Here is a 24,113-nt window from a genome sequence, read left to right as displayed (position 1 = left end):
TAAGAAAAAAATCAGTAACTATATTAAATTATCTGTTTTTGGATAATTTTGACCGAATGTGTTTTTAATATGGATCTATTAACGATTTAATTAAATGACTGGTAGTTGAAAAAAATGTCAGTATACTAAATATTTAATTGTCTGTTTTTGGATATATTTGGAATGAATGATAATGAAAGAAATAATAATGATTAAGATTACATTTTAAAACTATTTTAATAAAATCGCGGAATTTGAAAATATACACATGTATTTTATTTTAATTTAGTTTAGCAATTAAATACAAAAATAATAGTTAAATTAAATTGTCAGCAATTTATTAAAAATTCTGTTTTTTTATATCGAAAGTATTTAAATTAGAATAGTAAAATGTTTCTGTAAAAATAGAACATTTTTACATTTTTACACACAAATTGAATGTAATCTTCTGAATAGTATTGTATGTATGTAATATTATATTATTATAGACTAATTTAATTTAAACCTACTGATCATTTAATCTTTACTAAAAATTGTAAAGTTTTAATCTAAATATTTTTTTGAACATTTAATGTTATAAATATAAATCACAAATGTTTACACGTATTTAAAAAAAAAAAAATTATGCGTTTTAAAATTTGTAATCAATTTGTGAAAAATAGATGTATAAATAAATTAATTAAAAAATGTGTTTTATAGTTTTATTTGTCTCCGATTAAACCTAAAAATTAAATTCAGAATGCTGGACCAAACCACAAGTATCCGGTTATCCTGTCATGTCACTCTCTGTTGTGTTGTTAACGTATTATTTTTTCTTCTCGCACCGAGAAATAAAAGGAAAAAGAGTAAGTTACCCACACTGGTCACCGGAGTCGATCTCTCATAAATATACCGTCCCTTAACTCGAAATGCCATCAGGTTATTTATCACTGAATTCTGACCACGGCGCGGATGTGTGTAGATTCCTCCACCCTTTTTTATCCATTTTGGATTCGGGTGGATGTCCACCAATCAGGTACAAAGACGCACTTTGAATTTATAAGGGGATTTGAATAACAAAAAGGGTCGATTCCGACAGCGGTCCGCAACGAAATATGACTTTGGATGTATGCATGTATTCTATAATACAAAACTATAGGGCGCACAAAAAACTAATAACTATAAATTAAATAAATAATTAATATTAGAAGGAACAAGATGATTATCGCGTACTTTATAAGCACACAAAAAGTACGATTTAAACTCTTTTGTATGTAAATTTATTTATTAATTTAACCCGTGTTTACATATCTGACACTCTTATCGTTAACATGGTAAATTCCCTTTTCGGATTTATTAGACGGAGTAGCGGCAGGTATTTAAAAGTTCGTTGAAAATGAGTTCTCGTTATGTACGTGATATAGTATATAGGTGTGTGTATGTTTTTAGTTTGAAGGGAAACGAAAGTACCTCGTTTGTGTATTAGAATTATACGTAGAAGGAATTTTCGGTTTCCAATTTTGGCTCCTGGGAACCCTCTTCATACATTCCGCAAAACTAATTAGAGCATTACATATCTTTGAAGAACTTCCAGATAATATTTCCGACTCCAAATTATATTTGTGAGAAATAAAAAAAAAACAATGTACGCAATACAAACAATACGTTACGATGTAAATTTATAATTTACACGAAGTCAACTCATTTTGTAACAAAACAACACCGAGACATTCGTTTTACAACTGAATAATAATTGTTTAAAACAATTAGTCATTAGTAACAAAAATAGTAATACTATGACATATTTTTTATATGGAAAACTTTGCATGATTTTTCGATAGAATGGATATTTTATAGCAGTTTTAGTGGCATCATGCGATTTTAACCGCCTTTAAAAATCGATTTATTATTTCATAATGCCAAAAGTATCGAATATCCATTCAACGTGAAATGTTACTATAAATATAAAATATGCACATATAAAATAAACATCAATAACGTTACGCGTATCGATAAATAAGTAGATAATTTAATTTCACATCACATACCACACATATTTATGTTAAATTGGTTAGATTTTAAAGTAGCCCATAAGTTCAAATCTTACAATAAATCATCTATATTTTTATAGAGATTAAATTATAATTTCATAGAAGCGAGATAGATCAAGCACATTAATTAAACCGATACGCTTATTAAATAATAAATAATATATTTAAAATAAAAATCAGGTTTAGCGGCTTAGGAATGTTATGCATAATTTCGCTCATAGTGCTTCTCAGAAGCGTATGTCTAAATTTAGTTCATGTTCGAACTGTTCAAGACGAATTATACATCTGATTTTTATTTTACCCTCGTACTAAGAAACCATGAAATACAATAAGAGCAAAGCTTCATACAATTGTATGAGTCTGAAGTGTGACGCCATTTGTTTTATTTTGCCTCAACGAGTTCGTAACCGGTTCGCTTCGGCCTCCGCTAATAGAAACGTTTCCATAAATCAGGGCTTCTAAAACTTTTTCGATTTTATCGCTCAGATGGTCATAAACGTCGGATTAACCGGCGATCCGAGTCGGGGCGTTCACTTCATTGATTTCTTTTTTCGAGACACAAATATCGACAGGTGATGTTATTTCTAGACGGAAATTTTGTCGTCGATTGTTTCTATCTAGTCTTTGAAGAGCTTCCAAAGAGGCACCGGTAGTTTTATGACGTATATATTGAACGCAGCATCCGTGCTACAAAACGAAGATAAAGTCTTACGAGCGCCGATCTTCACAGACCTACCGCAGAGACCACTTTTATATATATTGTAAATAAGATTAAAGATTATTCTTACTGGGAAATCATGACCTAAGAACATCTGCAATAAAACACACCCCTTTGTGTCATAAAACTCAGCTGATTTCGGCGAAAGACCACCTGTCATTTTATGTAATCAGCTGCTCTCTATATGTATTACTATATAATACATTTTATGATTATTTTATGAAACTATAAAGAAACGATTGTATGAATGATTCGGCGATAAAACCGTTAATGCGATACTTTCAAAGTGTAATGAAATTTATATACACTGCGTTCGAATGAGCTATTTATAAATCAACGTAAATGGTAGACAAAATGCATTTGCAAGTCACGTACTTTTGCATCATTAGCCAAGTAAGAAAAAGCATGTACGTAGTACGCAATAATGAGTTAAAAAAATATACATTGAAATGCTATTTTAAGATCAGAAAAAAAGATTTGTGTTCCAATTTTTTTTATACTGTTCTCGATTTTCCGTATGCAATGAAAATTTTCGGGTGAAATCGCGAACAATGGTATAATTGCGGTCGAACTAATTTACGACGTCGTTAAACGTGAATTATGTATGGGAGTGGTTAATTTTTGAATAGACCGAAAAATAGTAACGTTATATGCGTGTAAAACGTACGCGTGGCTTTGTATAAAAACGATCAATATCACTATGTATTGTATTATATTATTTTATATAGAAAAATTATTACAGTCCTACATATAATGATATCTTTAAACATGATATTTTCTACGCACTTTGTAACATAGTTCGAACGCCATTTTAGAAACGCAGTAATGTAACAATGAATATTCATAAGAAGCGGTTTTACATACGCGCAATTAGTATGGAATTTATGTTAAAATTCAAACGCAAATGAAATAAAATTTCACTGATGTAGTAAAAAATATCTAGGCGCTTTTATGTTATTTTAGGAAACATAAATTTGTCACGAAAGAATTCAGAGCGATAACTTATGCATAGGTCGTGCAACAAACGGTTCGCGTTTCTTTGAAACAATTCAAACTTCCTGTCTGAAACTTTTGCTTTTAAGAAGGCGTAAACAGGATTTTAAAGGCTCAGTTTTGGGATCAGAATGAATATGGTAGCATATACCAAACATTTCTGGCTGCAGTAATCATATTATATGGACAACGAAACAGTAATATTTGCATAACGTAGCAATATGACGGTCACAGACATGGAAATTGCCATGGCAGAAGAGCCACCGAATGCAGGTAGATATACATAGACCATATAACCGTGGAAGTTGGCTGGGTTTACAGTTTTCGTGGAAAATTAATGCGAAACGGACCTGGCGAATGTTCCATGTTTTTGAGATTTGCTACTCTGATACAATTCGCTGGAGTAAAAATATATTTCATCTAGATAAGAATTGAACTTTCTGTATTTTTATGAAAATCTAGATTCAATAGACAATACAATTTTAATAAAATAAATACAAAGCGATAATAATGTGTTAAAAAAGACATATGGTTATGCTTCAAAACAAATCCATAAATTAAAACGTTAGACATTGACAATAAATTAAAAAATAACAATGTTGGATTGATTTAAAAAAATCTTTTTAAAACGTGTTACGTATGTCTATGTATGATATGATATATTGTTGCAAATGGATTGTTCGTCGCCACGATACCGTTTCGACTGCGATGTTACGGTTATGGTCACGACAGCGCCGCTGATATACGTGATCATAATAGATATTATATAACACGGTAGCATACGCTATAACGTAAGCAGTCAACTTACATCTCTTGTATGTTTATCTTATATTTAAAGGGACAAAAATTAAATCGTGAAATAAAAATATAAATATGTGACTAACAAGTTGTTAGTATATAACCCTAACACTAAAAATATAAAAAATCTCAATTTCCGCTCCGCGTTTCGCCACATCCGCAAATTTCGCACCGAGCGCCGCCATAGTATAAATTTTTAAAGGGGCGGTGTATTTCCATTCCGTTCCACAACATTTGTCCGCGTAGCATAGGTAGCCGTTTTACGGCCGTAGTGGACCGTTAACGTAGATAACGTTGCCGTAGATAGGAGTCCCATAATACCGGCATAATGTGCCGTGCACGGACAATGCACCCGAATGTATTCACCGAATGTATGGTAATGCCTCCGCCGGTGCAACATTAACCGAGACACACTCGGGATTATACACACACGTGCATAATACATACACGTGTATGTACCTGTGCATACATACGCAGAGAAACAAATTCATTCGGGATATGCGCGAGAGCGCGCATATGCACATGGGACACGGTGTACGTGGGCGTTTTTAATTATACGATTCCTATTTACATTCTGGATTCTGCGATGGTGGATTTGGATTTTATCATCGTGGAATAATCACAGAATTTCCACTAAGCGATTGTTAAAACTACGAATGAAAGTCAGTAATGTAAGGATGTTTTTGAATGAGACAATTGTGCGATTTTTCTGGGCAAAAATGTTAGGTAGTAGCAACAAGCCTGCCGAGAGAGGCGGGGGGAGAAGGGACAAATTCCCGAGTACTAACCCTGGAAAAAAATCATAGCAAGAATATATTTATAAAAAAAGTAAAAACCGACTAAACCACAGTTGTTTGAAATGTATTTAAGGTATAAGTTCCTTTAGCACTTTTGTACATTTTATAAAAGAAATAAAAGTAACGGAACATTGCCTTCAAAAGCACCCACTACAGATTTTTTGACGCGGGTCCATTTGTGTTAAAATTTGTTAGCAAATTATTGTTTTTAAAACTTTTAAAAAATATTAGAGAGAAAATATGCAACGAATGTAAATTAGTGGCAGTAAATTTATGTTTCCGATCTGAATATTCAGATCGAATACCTAAGAAAGAAGCAAAGAAATAACGAAAAATCAACCATAGCACCAACTGAATTATATAAACTTAATGTTTTTATATATTGCATTATCGGAAATTAGACAACTTGATGTAATGCGGCAATATAAATAAATAATACATTCAGTATCATGTGGTTATTCATAAAAGAAAATCTAGAAAAAAGTCTCAAATCTATTCAGAAAATATTTAAAAAAAATGTCATATCAGTAAAATCATATCGGAATACATTTTCACTAGTAGATATATATTTTTACCAGTGTAAATATAAATTATCTGGCAGGTGCTAGTAAAATGATATGAATTAAACTTTTCTATATGTAGGAATATACATATATTTACATGTATAAATGTTACAGTGAATGTGTATTTTTTGTTGAAGTTATATTTTTACTAGTAAAGTCCAAATAAATTTTCACCAGTAGATACATATTTCTATTAGCGAAAATATAATTTGACTGCGCTAATATGCTGCTCTAAAATGTATATGAAGCTAAATTTGACAGTTGCGAAACGCCCATTTGCTGTTCAAACCCAAACCTAACCTAATGAAAGTTTTAAAACTAAGTTTTAGAACTTTTATTAGGTCAAGTCCAAAATACAAACAAGGCCAACTCATCTCTCAGGGGAAAATAAGCGGAAGAATAAGTACAGACAGACATTGCATCTCACATATTGCTCATAGTTTGTCTACATTTCGATATTACACTATGTTTTAAAAATATGATAGCTCTCCTTACCGATATTACGATGAACTTATAATATAAGAGGGTTGATCAAAGTATTTTCAAACCGAATTTTGGTCAATAGGAGAGCGCAAAAACACTTCTCAGAAGGAAAAATTCACGTCAAAAGCAATAAAATCGTGTCAAAAATAATAAAAATTCACAATCATATCAATTTCATATATATTTAATAAGTAGTCAACCATAATTTCATCAACATAACGATTGAAAATTTAATCAGGTCAATCTATCTATTTTTTTAATTTTTGCTTAAAAAATAGGAATAAATTCGAATAAAAAAATACATTAAATCTAAGTGTATCTAAAAATGTGTGTCATAACTAGATGTGTATTATTCGACTTAAAAATCGGTCGACTATGTCCAAGTAAGTGGTCAAGTAGATTCCTGCTTTAAAAATGTACTGATCTCCCGCTTTTAACATTATTTTAATCTCTCGCATAAAAAGTGTTAAAATAATAAATTCATCTCTATCTCTATTATTATAATATTGTTATATCATATATATACACGACTACAATATTCAACCGTGAAATTAAAAATATTAGAAAACCTAATCTATGAGAATAGATCAAAATTATGATTAGATAGAAATTGAAAAAAAAACTAGGATTCAAATTACAAATATTTTAGGTATTATGATATTTTTCATAACGCCAGTTTCGCCGCCTTTTCGCACTGTATCAAGACAGCGATCGCAAACACGTGGCGTGTGAATTTGGCCAGGTAAAAATATATGTTTATATGTGGTAGAGGCTTACGTTAAAAAACTATATACATGTGAACAATCTCTACGGAGTATATTTATTTTTTAAGATATAATATACAATGCATGAGCATTTATGGATCTTTAATCTGTGAGATTAGAAAAATCTATAAAAATCTTATCTGTGATGATCGATGGGAATTATGAAATGGAAATTAAAAAACATTGATTCGAACGTAAATATGTGATTTACTGATTTTTCTAATATAAAATTGAAAATGTAAATATTATGTAAGAATACTAATATTATTCTTATTGTATCTAAAAATAATTATAAATATTACTTTCAAACGAAAATGTAAACTAAAAATAAGTTTATATTTTTTAACGAGTTTCTCAAAATAAAGTATTTAATTTTTTAAAATATCTATATAGTGATATTATGAAAAAATAGAATTATCTAAAAATAATTTAAAACATATTTTTTAAATTCTTGTTTTTAAAAATAAACTAATTATAATTACTTATTTTAATGATTTTTAATATGGGTATTGAATATAAAAAAATATTATATTTAAATATAAGCTTTTTCTCTAAAAATATTTAACTATTTAACCTAAAACATTTACATAAAATATATAGAATAGTTTAGTAATATAAATAAATTAAGAAAATAATTTTAAAAATATATAATTTTAAGTCGACGTTTCTGAATTTGTAAATCTGACTTTATTTATTAATAAGAGTGCAATAAGTATATATTGAGCAAACCGTTATTTCTAAATTTTTACATGCCGGTTCTATTATAATGTAAGTGCAACTTTAATAGTGATTAGAAAGATAAAGAAATTATATTTAAAAATTTCATAACAAAATAAAACCATAACAAATTACGCATTGTTGAATTTGAAACATTAACTAAAGATTAAGAGTGATTAATACGCAATTAGCGTTGTTATAATTAACAATAGCTCATTGTATTAGAATAATTGTATATTATACTCGCGTGCAATCATTATTTTTTTATAATATTGAAGATAAGAATCTATCAAAAGAGATTCATAAAATACATTGCAATCACGTCGTAAAATTATGCAGAACATGTTTTTTTATTATTCATAAAATTATCTATAATAATAAATCAAAAAAATAATACTAAATAAAAATGAAGACTTAATTGATGAAATTATATAATTATTATGTATGAATTATCATATATATTATAGTAAACATAAGTGAGTAATTTAAAATAAACTAATTGAGATTATCACCATTTTGCTCGATTGCATAAGACAGAGATGGCCAAACTGCGGCTCGTGAGCCGCATGCTGTTCTTTCATATCCTGAAATAGGACCCTCGACAAAATATCAATCAATAAATATTAATATAAATAATAAATATAAAAAACATACAACAAAATCTAAAATAATCGTCCTGGTGTAATTGGGACGACCGTATCGTTCGGATCGTATACGTTTGGTTAATCCATTGCTAAATTCCGAATACCCAATTTATCCAATCTAATTTACAGTTTATCCAATTTGCAGTTGTGCACGTCGAATTAGCTTTTACGGCACGAGTGGTGGCAAATCATGCGATTTTGTACAATAACATCAGCGGTTTTCAAACATTGTATGATAATTAAAAATTAATATAAAAATAGTGTATCTAATGAACGCTTATAAAGTAGCTTTGCGACATTTGCTTTAAATTATCGCACTGGGCTTATAATAAAATAACAATTATATCCACACAATGAAGACATAAAAGAGACAGATACGAGTCGCCTTCTTATTGTCAATTATTCGGTGTGTTCCAATGCAAAACGACGGATAATTCAAGCGTTTGTTGCAGCGGGCCGTAAACGTCACCTATTTGAATAAGGCTCAATTACTTTTATAGCGTTTTTATGTCTAGGTGTCCAAAAGTTTTACGATCGACACTTTTTTTCTCTCTACCGAAAGCTCCCTCGACGCGCGCGAGCTTTTGTCCTCATTCGCAATCGTTATACAACCGGGGATTGTAGTATTGGAAACATTAAAATCCTGATTGCACTCTTTCGACGGTTTGTTTGCCAAAATGCATTAAATTTCATTCATCCAATGCGATTTTATTGCTTTCGACTATTTTCGAGGCGGGAGTTGTGCAAGTTTTCTATACGTATAAACAGGATTATATAAATACAGAAACGTACAAAAATCGCATCATATATCAATATAACTAATTATATGATAAATTTTTAATATTTTTTTTTATAAAAAATAAAATAAAATCCATACTAAACAAATAAAATAAAATAAAAGTTAAAATCACATACGGTTAAATATTATTATTTCATTGCATTTCCTTGAACCTTCAATACAACTAAAGCCCGGAAAACCATAGAATTAATAAATGATTAATAATTCTTTTTGGCAAGTTTAACTGCTAAAAAACGGGTCCCGATTTTCAAAGATGGGATTATGAATCATTATTTCTATTGTGCAATTTTATTATTACCTACTATATTATAAAAAAAACGTGTATTTTTGAGCAAATGTTCTTGAAAAATATTGTTATTTTTTTTGTTGAATATTTATTACAGTATATACCAAATAAAAGAGAAAAAAAAAAGTTTTTTAACAACTTTTGAAAAATATTTCAGGAATGAAGTAGTTAAGTAATATTTTGTTTAAATTTTTTATTTTATCTTTACAGTATTGATCAAATTAATAAAAAAATACTGACTATTTTAACCCGATGCAATTTTATTTTAACTATATTATAAAAAACGTGTATTTTCGTGCAAATGTTCTTAAAAAATATTGTTATTATTTGTTCAATATTTATTATATTATTTACCTAAGAAAATAAAAAAAAAAAAAACATTTTTTTTGAAAAACTACTTTTGAAAAATATTTCAGTCATGAAGTGGTTAAGTTTTGTTTATTTCTTTTTATTTAATCTTTAGAGTATTGATCACATAAATAAAAAAAACTTTACTGGCCATTTTAACCCGATGCAATTTTATTGTAAGTATATTATAAAAAAACGTGTATTTTCAAGCAAATGTTCTAAAAAACTACTTTTATTTTAATATTTATTATAATATTTACCTAAGAAAGATTATTGATTTTTTTAGCACCTTTTCAAAAAGATTTCAGGCATGTAGTGGTTTAGAAATATTTTATTCTATTTTTCTATTTCATCTTTACAGTATTGAGAAAATTAATATAAAAAAACATTATTGACTATTTTAAGACGATGACAGTTTCTGTCCAAATTAGATGAAAAAATGAAAAAAAAAATCCACCACATTTTTATAATCCACTGCTTTCACTTTTCCGTCGATTAAGTGAATACCTTCCATTCCGGAATATAAGAAGCACCACCATATCATTTGGTTCTCTAGATTTTGCAGTTAATTGGAGACATTTTCGCCACATTGACGAAGAACGTAGTGCATGCTATCTGATCTGTATAAATTTATTTTACTATCAGCAAAGAGCGTCATTCTTACATAATCGAAAACAGTAGTAACTTTATATTGATTGATCTATTTCATGCGTGTTAGACGCATTTATTCTGTCAATAACGTTGCATACACTGCATTTTCTTAGCCACATCTGAGGGGTTTCCACCTTAGCATTTTAAAATGTTTTGGTAAAATTCACGGTAGATTTACGCTTATCATATAAGCACTGAAAGTAGTTATTTTTACACTTGAAACGATTTATTGCACAAAAATATTTGAACTAACGATTATAGCCTAAATGACTATTACACAATAAAATCGATTTTTTTACTCAAACTAAATTGGAGACGATTTGGTTTTATGATTTTTTAAATATTTTTAACACAAAAGTTTACGGTCAACTGGTTAGATAATCACTCAAAAATAATATAGACATACCCTTAAATGAGTGAAAAGTATTAAACTAAAGATTCCGAATATATCCTAAATTCTTTATGATTTCATGAAGTGGTGCGGTTTTTTTTTGGATGCTATTTTGATGCTAATTTAAATATGTAATATATACAATAATAAAGATATATTAAATATGTCTAAGCAATTTAGTTTATTTTATGTGATAGCAATCTATAACGGAAAATTTTTTTGTATAAAAAAAATCCATAAAATTGTTAATCATGTTGTCTAATGTTTCTCTATAATATTTATTAGATATTTGGTTAAAATGTAATATGATACAATTCATGTTTATTTATATGAAAATATATTATGGAGAATTTTCATTTATTTATTTAATAAAGGCCTCGGAAAACGCCTCGCCATAGTCGAATGCGTTATTATTTTTACAACGGCCGTAAAAGTGCGACGGGGCAATTCCCGAAAACGGGAAATTTTCCGCTGAAAAACTACGCCCGAGTTTTCTTCGTCTGCTAAGTACTCATCTATATTTATAAAACTTGATGCCCATAACGAGTATGTTAGAAGCGCACTTAACTTTCCATTCTTCTCTTCTACGCCCTGTGTTTTTCCTCCGAGCCGCACTTTGAAAACCTTGTTAAAAACTGGCGCCGTTTGCATGCAAATTTCACACGCAATTTTACACTCCATTTATAATTCAAGAGTCCAAGACAGAGTGCCTGCGTTTGTTGCTCGTAATAAATAAAATAAGCCAAGTTTGGAAAAATGTATTAATATTTTATCAACCACATAATTGAGCCAATTAGTTGATAATATTAGGTCTGCTATTCAGAATATTATCTACACAAGGAAGTAATATACAATAAAATATATACATATAATATAACGTCATGTAATAAACATTGCTATTTGACAATATTCGCTCTTTGAAGGACGAAAGCTTGTTGTTATATAATAAATTGATTCTATTCAGAAACACTGCTCAACTACATAAATAACAAACTGTTTACACACGATTGATCCGATAGGAAATCGTTATACAGATTTATTTTCTTACTAACCAATCGTAATGACGAGAAAATGTCGTAAAACTTTACGATCATTTGAATAACCACGAAACGCGTCTTTCTTCTTCTGATTAGACACGAACCTGATCGATTGGTTCCTCACACACAAAGGTATGCAAGACTCCGCCCAAATACAATTAATAAATTTATATGCTGCTATAAATTTTATTTTAATGATACAAACTAGTTTTATAAATTAGGTTTATTTCTTTCGGCTCGGCGGATAATACCCTGACGCAATCTCCCTCCATTAAACTTTAAAATGTGCAAAGCCATTCGAAATCCTTCTATAATCGCATAAAATTAGAGAGCACATCCCGTACAGGTTTTTCGTGCTCGCCCACAAATTTCCTCGGGAAAATTTACTGGGGAGCGAGCTCCGATATTAGAAACGGAGGGTTGAAGGTTCAAGGGTGTGGGGCTCGGTGTACATGTACACATTTACACGCACACTTGCAAGCTCCGCAGGAAGGAAACCTCCATAATTTATTTACCCCAGCGGCGGTCCCCGGATAAATGTAGCCAGGAAACTAATAATTTCCAACATACGTTGGCAGACCCCTGTCGGGGTTGTTCCATGTTAAGGGGTGGACACGGCTTCCGACTGGAAAATGCAAATTTCATCCCCCGACTGCAACCATGTGAGCCTCCCCGCCGAGGCGGAGTAATCTAAATTATGCCCGGGTATGTATACTATATAATAATTTATATCTTATGCATTCCTACGGCGCACATGGGGCGGGGGTGGAAATTTACAAAAGGGGCATTTTAATATTTTTCACGCGAAAGGGGCTAATGAAATTCGTATCTGGCGACTCGCCCCCTTCGGCAATCTTCGCGCGTAATAAAATATATCGAAATAATTCAATTTTTCAAAGCCTTTGCACCTTCAAATTGATAAATCAAAATATTCAACTTATTCTTCTTATTTAGGTATCATAAATAAGAACATTTTTTGTTTGAGTTAAAATCGGATGGATAAGTAGTATGGATACTAATAAGTAGTATGGATGATGAAATAGTGGTTCCAAAAAATTCGCTCTAAAGGGTTGAGAGCCTTTAAGATGAAGAAAGTCGTGAACGACTTTCTTCATTTGATATCGAGCAACTGAAGGCCGTTTAAAAATATTGCGTTAAATAATATAAAATCGCGGCATTTCTACCTGATTTCAAGTCGTTTTTTGTCTTCGTGAAATGCTGCAAACGTTGAAAATGGGACGGACCACTTCTACCTGAATTTTTGTAAGTGCTAGTAAACTAGGCAATGATTTTAGATAGGGTAGTTAAGTCAACGAAACTTAACAAATAGGTGCCACATGAACTGAACAAAAACCTAAACATGGTTACGAGCTTATTTTATACAAGATAAACGATCTATTTCTCGATCATATTATAACGAGCGACGAACCGCGATCATATTTTCAACAGATGTATCAATTTTTGTGACCGTTCACTGAATTATCGTTTTTTAAAACTTTTTTCTAGACATGGAAGCAAAGCTTTTCTATAACACATCAAGAAAATGTTCACTTTTTGTGAAAAAATTAAAAAGTTTACTCTTAAAAATTTTAATGCTCGCACAAAAGACATAAAATCTATTTTTTCCCTATAACTATTCAACCAAAAAATGCTACCAATAAAATGCTAGAGGGAAAATCGATTATAAATACTAAATTTAAATTCAATAAACAGATACATAATTATGAAATTAGATCTGACGATTAAGCATTTTCTGTAGCACAAAGTTTGGCACAAATTTATAACCTTGAATGATTTATTAAAATCAATTAGAAATAATTGCAAAAAAATTAAAAAATATCTTTTTAATGAATTCACGCAATTTAAATCAAATAAAATTAAGTCAATAAATAATACATATATCATATCCTTATATAATTGTTATTTTTGTTTTCTTTTTACTGTGCTTATTTTTTTTATTTGTTATTTTATCATTATTTTAACAATTAACTTTTCTTAGGAGAGTTTAAATCAAAACCTCTGGAGACCTCTGATGTTCCCTGAGAGTAAGGTGTAATGGGGATTCCAAAACGTGTAAAGAAGATAAAGGTCATATATGATATTCTATGGGCTGAAATAATTCACTATTACATAATTGTTTTTATGTATGTAATGTATGTAATACGACCTAACTCGTTTTGAATTAATCATCACAATATCCATCCGTGAGATTAGAAAAATCTAGGAAAACGTAATCTGTAATGATCGATCGAAATAATAATTAAATATTAATCATTAATTCCTTTTCGATGTTTTTTATTTCTCGAGAAATGATAATTCCTTATTTACACTTCTTGATTTTTTAGAGAATTTTAGAAACTTAAAAAAAAAAACAATAGTATGATGATTTGTTATAATGGTCTAAAACGGATTGATCTACGAAGGAATTTCGGGCTCTCGTATTTGTATCCGAATCGTAGAGAAATTTGTTAATAACAGCTACATTTTTCATATTTCGAACAAGATAAAGATAAAAAAACGAGATTTAAGTTCGCTGACAGGCAAATTTTTATGGCGTAAATCTTTGAGCCCGCCCCCTCATACATTTTTGCAATCTGCCGATTCCCACGCAAAGCGGCTTCTTCTTATTTGGTTATTAATGTTGTTCTTAGATTACCAAAGAAAAGATAAGGGCGATTAGAATAGTTAAAAAATATGAAAGAAGTTTTTGCCTTAAAATACTTCTGAACTGTATTAACCACTTCATGCCTGAAATATTTTTCAAAAGTGGTTACAAATATAGATATTATCTTCTCTTTTTTTTTAGGTAAATATAAATATAAAACAGAAAAAAAATTAAGACATTTACTCGAAAAAACACGTGAGCACATATACACATAAATGAGCAATATATAAAATAATTGTTCAATAAAACGAAATTTTTGTGCATTACAAAAAGCAACTCAAAACAGACTGTATGTGCAGTGGAAGAGGTTCCAGCTGTATGTCAAGTGCATTCCTTTTGGTTTATATTGTTTATTTTGTTGTAGGAATTTTCAGTATAAGACAAAAATTATATTTAACCCTTTGACCGCGGATGACACATATAGAAGTCATCAAGAAAATCGCCAGTATGCACTGGGCGCCTAAAAGTGTCATGAACCTTTGGGTCTTGTAATATGTTTTTTTTATGTATAATTTAAGGTAGAAAAATACTTCAATTCATTGAAATAATATTTAAATAACTTATGATATAAATAGGTGCTCCCCCACTTATTTGCGAATTTCGAAATAGCACGCTAAAATATCAGCCGCGGTGAAAGCGTTAAGAAACGATTTATTTCCTGATCCAATTGTAATGTAAAAAAAGTAAAAAAAAACAAATTGGTATCAACTAAAAAAATATGATTTTAAATGCACAAAGAACTGAGACGTCTTGTCTGCGAAAAGGTCAATTGAAATGGTCCAATTATTTCGCAGGACAATGCGTTATTTATCTTCAAAATATGAACGAGTTGGGATATTCACAATAATCACTAAATCAACCATACATGTCTATTAAATGCTTTACGAGCTCAGTTATGTTCTCATATATTAGAATTCTTCATTAAGTCTTTAAAAATTCGTTCTTCCATCATATTATAGCGTTCTAAAAGCACGTAATTCGTACATATCAAGATTGAAATTTCACATAAAACAAGCAGTATATAAGTTTATACTTTATGCCATCGTTTGTGTTTAACAACACTCCATTTTTTATTACAATAAATTACATAATCCGCAATAAATATAACGTGCGAAGGACGCATTTGAGAACCGCCGCCTTTGCTGTGTACATACGTATCGGATTTATGAATAATAACATCACACAATCACCGTACAACGTGCACGTTATTTACACGAGCAAACATTCACTAAAAAAAGTAACATTTTTTTAGTAAATAATTACGAGAGTCGGTGAAGCAGTTAGCGCCATTATCAGTGGACGTTGCACCTTTGCGGCAGAGTTAACTTTTTGACAGGCCCCTAAAGTGGGCCATAAACAGGTCAAATGTGTGTCAACATTATCTAAATAGCGTGTTTTACGTTCGAGTTGGCTTTTAAATTAACGTGGTGATTTTAAAAATATAATTCACTCTGTACAATGTTACGATATAATGCACTATTCGATGTAAAAAAGGCAATTATGGTAATTGGGTTTGATAAAAACATACACTCAGCGATTAATTAATTACTAAACAATGCATATCTTCAATGCACTAGGGACATGGATTATGTAAAATATGGCCATTGTCTTTTACATGTAAGTAATTACTTCATGTTCTTTCTGACTTTATTGAACTATGGTCTGATAAATCATCAAGTATCTTTAAAACCCACTCTAATGTTTAACAAAACCCACAGCCCGTAGTGTTCATTATTCGAAACGATAATGCATAATCGTGATTCTCAAATACCTAGACCTCAATACACAACAATAGTTACTACGAGCAAAAAAATGTTTTATTTATTAAATAAACGTAAATTGTTACGGCAATTAAGTGGAAAAAATATAGAATTTAATAGTTAAGAGGGGTTGGTTGGTTAGTTTTCTACGACAGGTTGAAGGGGCGCACGAGTGCCATTCCTTTACTAGGTACAAGGGCATATAATGTTTTAAAGCTACATAAACATGCGTAAAGTAGTAATTCAGTATAACTTTATCACCATTTCGTGTAGCTTTTAGTTGCAATTTCATACGACCGTCGCCCTCGCGCCAGCGCTGAGGCCTCGTACCTTCCTTCTCTTTCGCGCTAGTTAGTAGTGCGACTGGGGCGTGCGAGAGAGAAAGATGGCGTGTCGATAAAACGTCAATTATTTCGCTTAAGTAAACTCGGAGGAATTAGGTGAATGTGAAGGTACAAGATAATCGCGTTGATATCTTAGAGCCGTGTCTTGAACGCCGAAGCACCTTTATATATCCGAAGAGCCGATACGCATCAAACTGCTGAGCAACTTCATTATGCGGCAGTAAACCGATTACGAGTTGTATTTAAAAAAATATTTAACAGTATTATATATTTTTACTATACACCAGGGATCGCCAAACTACGGCCCACGATACATTTTCGAACTCTTTAAAATTTAAAAGTATGCGCTACAACGGAAGTTGAGGAATTACGAAATATTATCGTATGTGGTGCTCCTATTGCTTCGCATTCCACTGTGACGCTACGCTGGTATAATTCCCGTGTAACGCTTATTTCAATATTTTGTTCCCATTTTATCATTGTTGAAGCCAGAAAAAAGTGGATTTTGAATGTCGTGCTTTTACAGCAGAGTGACACATAAATAATTTTGTTATTGAATTAGACGGCAAAGTATTATGTTCATGTTTATGTGTCATAACGCATTTTTTCGCGAAAATAAAATAAGGTGAATGGGTTCATAGCTAACTAAAGTAAAGTAAATAAAATAATTATGATTTTTACAGCCTTATTTTAATCTGTCAGTCTTTTAGTGGGTTGCTAGAAGCGTTAAGCACATTGTGAGTAACATCAATAGGCAATTTCATAGCAAAGCAAATGATTTTAATATGTTTATATAATTCCTAAAATTTTCGTCTCTCAATGCCTATGCTAAATCCAGGTTTTCTCAAGGCGCGCTATGTTGAATTATATTTTTTTATTGTTTTTTTCTAAGTACATGTATTATTTTATTGTGTACTGAAATATGTATTATTTTTCGAACATCGCGACGCATTGGGGTAACCTATTAGGTCAAGATGGTCTTAATTTAATTTAAATAAATAAAATAAATAACAAGTGCACTTTGCGAAATAGCGAATATTTCGTGTAATTTAAAGGATTTGGTAAAAATAGTAACAATAAGTATCAATTATGCAAGCAATCTGAAGTGAAATCGATTTAAATGTGTCACATCTGATGGTGGTAAAAATATGGGCTTGGTTGAAAAAAATATAAGACTTGTGAAAATGCAAGGTGTTAAAAGTATTATATACAAGCAGGTAGAACGTTGTGGGAAATATTTTTATCTATCATGTGATATTGAACCAGTTCTGTCAGCGGTGAATTTAACTGTCTTAACTAATGAAGTATAATAGAAATATGGTTAAAAATAAAATAATAATAAAAATAATAAATTTATTAATTATAAATATATGTTACATAATAATATAAAACATTTATGAGTTATGTAAATAAAAAATGTAATTTGAACATTGTAATTACATAATTAAAAATTATGTATATTATCTAGGATGAGAAATATAAAAAATAGTATATTATATATGCTTAATAAATTAGATTTAAATAAAACTAGATTTACTAGTTATAGAAGTACTGGAATAGTTAAGTATTCAAAATATATTGAAGTTGAATGTTTTAATATTTATATATATTATAAATAAATAAAAAACATGTTACCAGAGTATTCTGATAAGAAATAAAAATGATAATTTAAGAAGAGATATGTATATGAAAATGAGTACTGCCAGGGGAATATTGTACGGAAGTGTGAATTTGTATATTAATATTCCTATGAAAATTCGCAAAAATAAGAGTGTAGCAAGTTTCCTTAAAGGAATAAAGAAACACATTTGTGCATTAAAAATAAATTATAATATTGAAGTATTTTTTATATATTCTCTTAGTGTTTATATTACATTTTATATATGCTTTGAATGTAATAGTTTGAAACAATTAGCTGTACTACTTATATTAATCAATAAAATAAATAATACAGCAGTTTGATGGCTCAGTCATGGTAATGTTTTATTGATATTTTTGAGCTATTGAAATTTGCTGTTCTCAACGAAAAACCTGTCCTTAGTTATCTTAGTTATATTATCGAATACTAAATCTTGAGATTTCTTAACGAATGGAACTTTTAAGACTACAAAGCAAAACGGTGCTCATAATGTACATACATATTCCTATGGGATCAAAAATTTTAAAATAAAATAAATCTCTATTCTCAAAAGAAATTGCCATAAGTTTTCGAATCTCGATGCAAGTACAGAATACATTTAGATTTATAAAAATCTATTTGACTTTACAATAGAGAAATGTTTACTTTACCCTTGATTAGAAATGATTAATCTACCAATTGATGACATGCTAAAAGGCAAATTTCTAGAAAAAAAAAACAGAATTCTTTAAATGTGTCTTTCATGTGACGAATATGGTTAATTAAGATCATATGCTTGGGGATTTATATTTGTATTTGGCAACAACTCCATGAAAATAAATATTCATTTCAAGATGAGGTACATAAAATAACAATTTCAAATCTGTATTAAGAGATGATTATTTGCAATAAAATTTGACGATAGAAAATGATGATCTTCAAACCCTATTTTTCTGGCCTGCTAATCCAAAAATATTTCCGAACCGGCTGCTTATAAAAAAGTTTGCCGACCGCTGTTATACACTAAACTTAAATTTTGCATAAAAGAGTTTAATTGATTTTTTGGAGCATATTTTTATGCTCATAAGGGTCGTAAAGCAGTACAAACAATTTAATTCTCTGCACATAATACGCGCAAGCGTAAAAGTCATTCCAACAGCGCGGCCCCTCCATAATCGGTTACTTCGGACCCCCGAAATCTTGGGGTACGATTGCAAATTTGCGGTAGAATTTATGATCATGCTAGTCTCATATTATTTTGGGTACACGAGATGGTCTTAAATGGCCCTATTGGCGTTTTGGCTAACTCGCCCCGGCGCCATCGGAAAACTCGTGAAAAAGGGCCAAAGTGCCGGGGATCTCGTGCGGGAAAATCTGAGCCCTAATCCTTTGTATCGAAGGATTACGTTCCGACTCCGTGCATGTCTGGTGGGGTTGGTTCTGGCGCAGGGGTGGATCGCTCTTGTAAAGGATGTTTTCACACCCACTGAGGTAATATACATACATTACCGATGAAATGGGGGTAGAGGTTGTATCTGGACAGTGCGACCTTAGGCGCTGCTGGAAGCGATTCGATTATTTGTAAAGGGGGTTTTTGTCCTTAAAGCCAATGGTTATCTGGACTTATTGAAAATTATGTTCATGGACTTCAATACAAAGAAATGGCGGAGAATAAAAAAACGAAGGCGCAGTGAGTGTATTTACATGGATATTGCTTCTGCGCAATCAGGGAAGTACGGTTTAAATTTAAAATTTATATATATGACGAACTAGATTAAATCCAACAACCGGGGAATGTATACCCACGATGGTTATTGTCTTAGGGACCGAACGGTCCAAACGGTCTAAAACTGCTCATCGGGGAGTCCTGTAGTAAATTGTGTACTGCAACTACCCACCGGGGGTGCAAGTAGGTATATATAGACGCGCTAATTCCGAATAACAGAAAAATATTACATCAAATGCAGACGGGGGTTTTATCATCAATATTTATTACAATAAGTATAAAAAAAAATCTTTGGAAAGGAAATTGTTGTATGTAGTATTTTAAAATAACATTTTGATACTTAAAGTGTCAGCTAAAATAACGATAGTAATAAAAAAATTGGCAATGGTTGTCTTCACGACTATTACGAACAAAATACAAAGTGTTATATACAAAATATATAAATTTATTTTATATACAATAAATTGTAATCTAAATATACGTTTTTTTGCGATTTCTGATACATTGGAATGACGTTTGCAACGATGTTCTATATAAACATTCGCAAAATGATACATGTTTCTATGTTTTATAACAGATATACATTTTTTATGGTGTGGATGTTTTTTAATGGTCGGTGAAGGCATTTAATCATTTTCTTACAGGTAGTCTTCAAGTATAAATTAATTATTTCATCAAAGGATGCCATTGATAATAGGTAATGCACACGGAAAGAATTTTATCATTGTCATCAGTGTTTTTAACAGGGCTGTGGAGTCGTTAAAAAAAACACGACTCCGACTCCGACTCCGATTCTGATATTTACCAACAACACGACTCCACTCCGACTCCGACTCCGACTTCGACTCAAAAAAGTTTAATTTTACAGGTATTTTTGGTGTTCTTTTACACGTTTAATATTCATAAGCTATACACATTCATTATTACGCAATTAAAATTTCATAAATTTCATAATTTAAAAAAATGGTCGGAGTCGCTCATTTTTCACGACTCCGACTCCGACTCCAACTCCGGCCAAAACACCACGACTCCACGACTCCAACTCCGACTCCGACTCCACAGCCCTGGTTTTTAAACTATTTTTTAATCAATTCAACCTATTTTAAATTTATAAACAGTGGTTATCTATTTGACTATCTATACTATTTTGAAGAATCAAGAGCGTATTTTTCATCTACAAAATTTCTAATCATCATCTATAAAATTTTAGGTTAGATTCACGAAATATTAGTGATTAGAAAAAAAAATATGACCATAAAAAGCGCATATTTTGGAAGACATAACCTAATTCGTGGTTCGTTAGATTACAAAGCTGCTGTAGATCAAAAAACAAGTTTAATGATGCAACTCATTTTATTTTCGCAGAACAGGTTCTAAAAATTGTGACTAAAAAGCTCTGACTTTTAGGAATATATCGCATTTCAGTGCCAATTTTTACTCTTTAAGTAAGGAAAAGCAACTGATTTTTATGGCCATTATTTCCATGATTATGCAGTCATAATCCTTTCTCTAAATGTGCGAAAAATACTGTACACTCCTGTGATGTACACTTAGTGTACAAGTAAAAATTAGTTCAATACGGGCACCCAAAATAATACTAATGGACAAATTTTTGTTATGTTTTCAGCGGAACAAATTATAAAAGCACTATTAAAAATGTATCTTGCTGCCTTTGATAGAAATTTATACTAATATTTTCTTTATTTTGATATTAGGTTTTGCTAATTCCAAGCTAAGCTCTTGTGTTTGACTTTTCATGTTTTATTCTAGTCTGGATATTTTTAGTCCATGGCAAATACGCATATAGCGATGCTATATTATATGCGTATTTGCTATGAACATAATTCATCATCTCCATAAATCTTCTTGTCGACCTTACACAAGAATATTAATGCTTCATTTTATTGTTTGTGCCGACCGCACCTTTTGATTGATTGTTAGAATTTAAATCAACTTTGGATCATAATAAAAATCAAACCTCAGTCAGAATTTTATAAACAACTTGGTCCTTCCTAATTATTTTATTTAGGCAGAATAAATATCAAATGGTTAGAAAATAAATAATAGATGGTCATAATTATATTATTCAGGGTCAGAATAAATATCGAATGGTAGAATAAAAATAGCATACAGTCAGAATAAAAATACAGGACGATCATGTAAATTAAAAAAAAATATTACAACATTTTAAAATATATTTAGGCAATAAATTATATATTTTAGAAATATTTTATAAAATATATAGCTCGCACCGAAACTACTGGGAGCGTTGGTCAGAACATTGAACACCCCATGAATAACTATCAAAGAATTTATTTAACTGTTTGTAGCACGCGAAAGTATTCAGAGCAACGAACGAAGCGGCAATGTAAGTTGGCCCTAAAACACATTGATAATGACCATGTATTATTATGCTGACCATCTGTCGTCATAAAATGGACTTAGAGGTTAAAATATAAATCATATAATATGAATATTGGCTTTATTTATAAATATTGAGAAAAAGATTGTTATAAAATAATGGCTGAAAAAATGATTCTGACCATCTGTCAAAATACTTCTTACCATTTAATATAAATTCCGATTCTGACCATCTAATATTTATTTTGACCGTTTTATATTTTCATAATGTTCGATAATTACGAAAAAATACTAAAATATGAATAAAATATTCATCACATTTATAGAGATATTCATACAATAAGATCGTGTACATTCGGTGTACATCACAGGAAACAAATGACTTGGGGGACGAATTAGACGTAAAAATCTCTAATTGAACTTCTCACAAAGAAAACATACCTTTAAATATTTTTACAATACTGATAAAATTAAATATTGTCTTATTGAAATTTAATTGATTTAATATTTCTGTGATGTCTCAGAAAAAAGCAAGATCAAGCAGTCACATTAGGTAAAATATTTCAGAATCTTCTTTTAAAGTTAATCTCTAAATCTTTCTAAATACTAAGTCATTCGCATCTGCATGTAATAAGAATTTCCTTGTTCAGATTCACACTTATTTAAAAAATTCCGTGTTTATGTATATTATAAAATTATTAAGAAATGATAGTTAGAAAGTTTTGCTTTTTCTTGAAAAGAAACACCAAATGTTCTTATGCTGATATACAGCTTATCTTTAAAAATGTTATTTATTTCTTCTTATGAAAACAGTATACGAATTTAGAAGAGCTTCTTGAAAAATGTCTTTTTGTGTACGAAAAGACTACGCGAGTCGCGAATACAAACATACGCACATAAAAATATACTGAAAATAAAGTCTTTCACACATATACGCACACTCAGGACAAAGTTGTATTTGTAAAGATTTGTATGAACGAAGGGAAGTGGTTGAGCAGTCACGTATAGCCAGTTAGAGGAACGGACGGGAAAAAGGGCTGATCGCCTTGTCTGAATAATGCCCGGGAAAACTTTCTCCGACGCTTTTCGTATCTTAATGGCGTTTCGGGAAAATATGCCGTCAATAATTTTCGATTGAAATTCATCGGGGGTAGTCGCGCAAGGGTTGGGGGTGGGCGATTTTGCGCCATTTTGTCGGTGTGCGACAGCGTCGACGGCATACTAACAAGATAGAAAAGAGAAAGAAAGGGTCTGCGACTGTAGACGAATTCGATTTATCTACGAGACGAGAAACGACACTCTGCTGAGATCTAGAATAATAATCTATTTTTTTGACTGAGCCCCAAAAAGCAATAATAATTCAATGTCTTTGAAAGCAAGATCTTTGCATGAAATCGATATTTCTAATGCATGATTTTGATATTCTACAAAACATTTTAAATCTGAATAGATCATGAGCGAACCCCTGGTTTTCAAACGTCAAAGCTTCTTACACGGCGCACGGTGTTTAGACACGAAATATTCAACCCTCGTCCCACGGTTATGTGTACCCCTATTTATTCGGCTGTTATTGGCACTTCTTCAATGTCAGACGCACCCTGCTCGTTGTTGGCCATTTTGGCCACCCCGCACCCCAGTGGA

At 30.8% G+C, this 24,113-nt stretch overlaps 1 protein-coding gene across 4 annotated transcripts in view; it reads right to left on the bottom strand.

The window, feature by feature from the left end:
* LOC148234829 (homeobox protein abdominal-A homolog) overlaps positions 1-24,113 on the bottom strand; it is a 52,635-nt gene that overhangs the window by 4,738 nt on the left and 23,784 nt on the right. For 2 of the 4 annotated variants that reach the window (XM_088185465.1, XM_088185466.1), the window contains exon 3: positions 8,355-8,426. The exons of the other annotated variants lie outside the window; for them this stretch is intronic. In XM_088185465.1, the coding sequence (XP_088041591.1) occupies positions 8,355-8,426 (72 nt within the window). The remainder of the gene's footprint in view (positions 1-8,354; positions 8,427-24,113) is intronic. 4 annotated transcript variants of the gene reach the window in all.

Source organism: Plectrocnemia conspersa, unplaced genomic scaffold (genome assembly GCF_051122295.1).
Source record: "Plectrocnemia conspersa isolate PC_06_02 unplaced genomic scaffold, ASM5112229v1 ptg000005l, whole genome shotgun sequence".
In the NCBI taxonomy this organism is placed as follows: Eukaryota; Metazoa; Arthropoda; class Insecta; order Trichoptera; family Polycentropodidae; genus Plectrocnemia; species Plectrocnemia conspersa.
The sequence above is the reverse complement of the archived record's forward strand: the minus strand, read 5'-3'. Positions and strand labels throughout refer to the sequence as shown.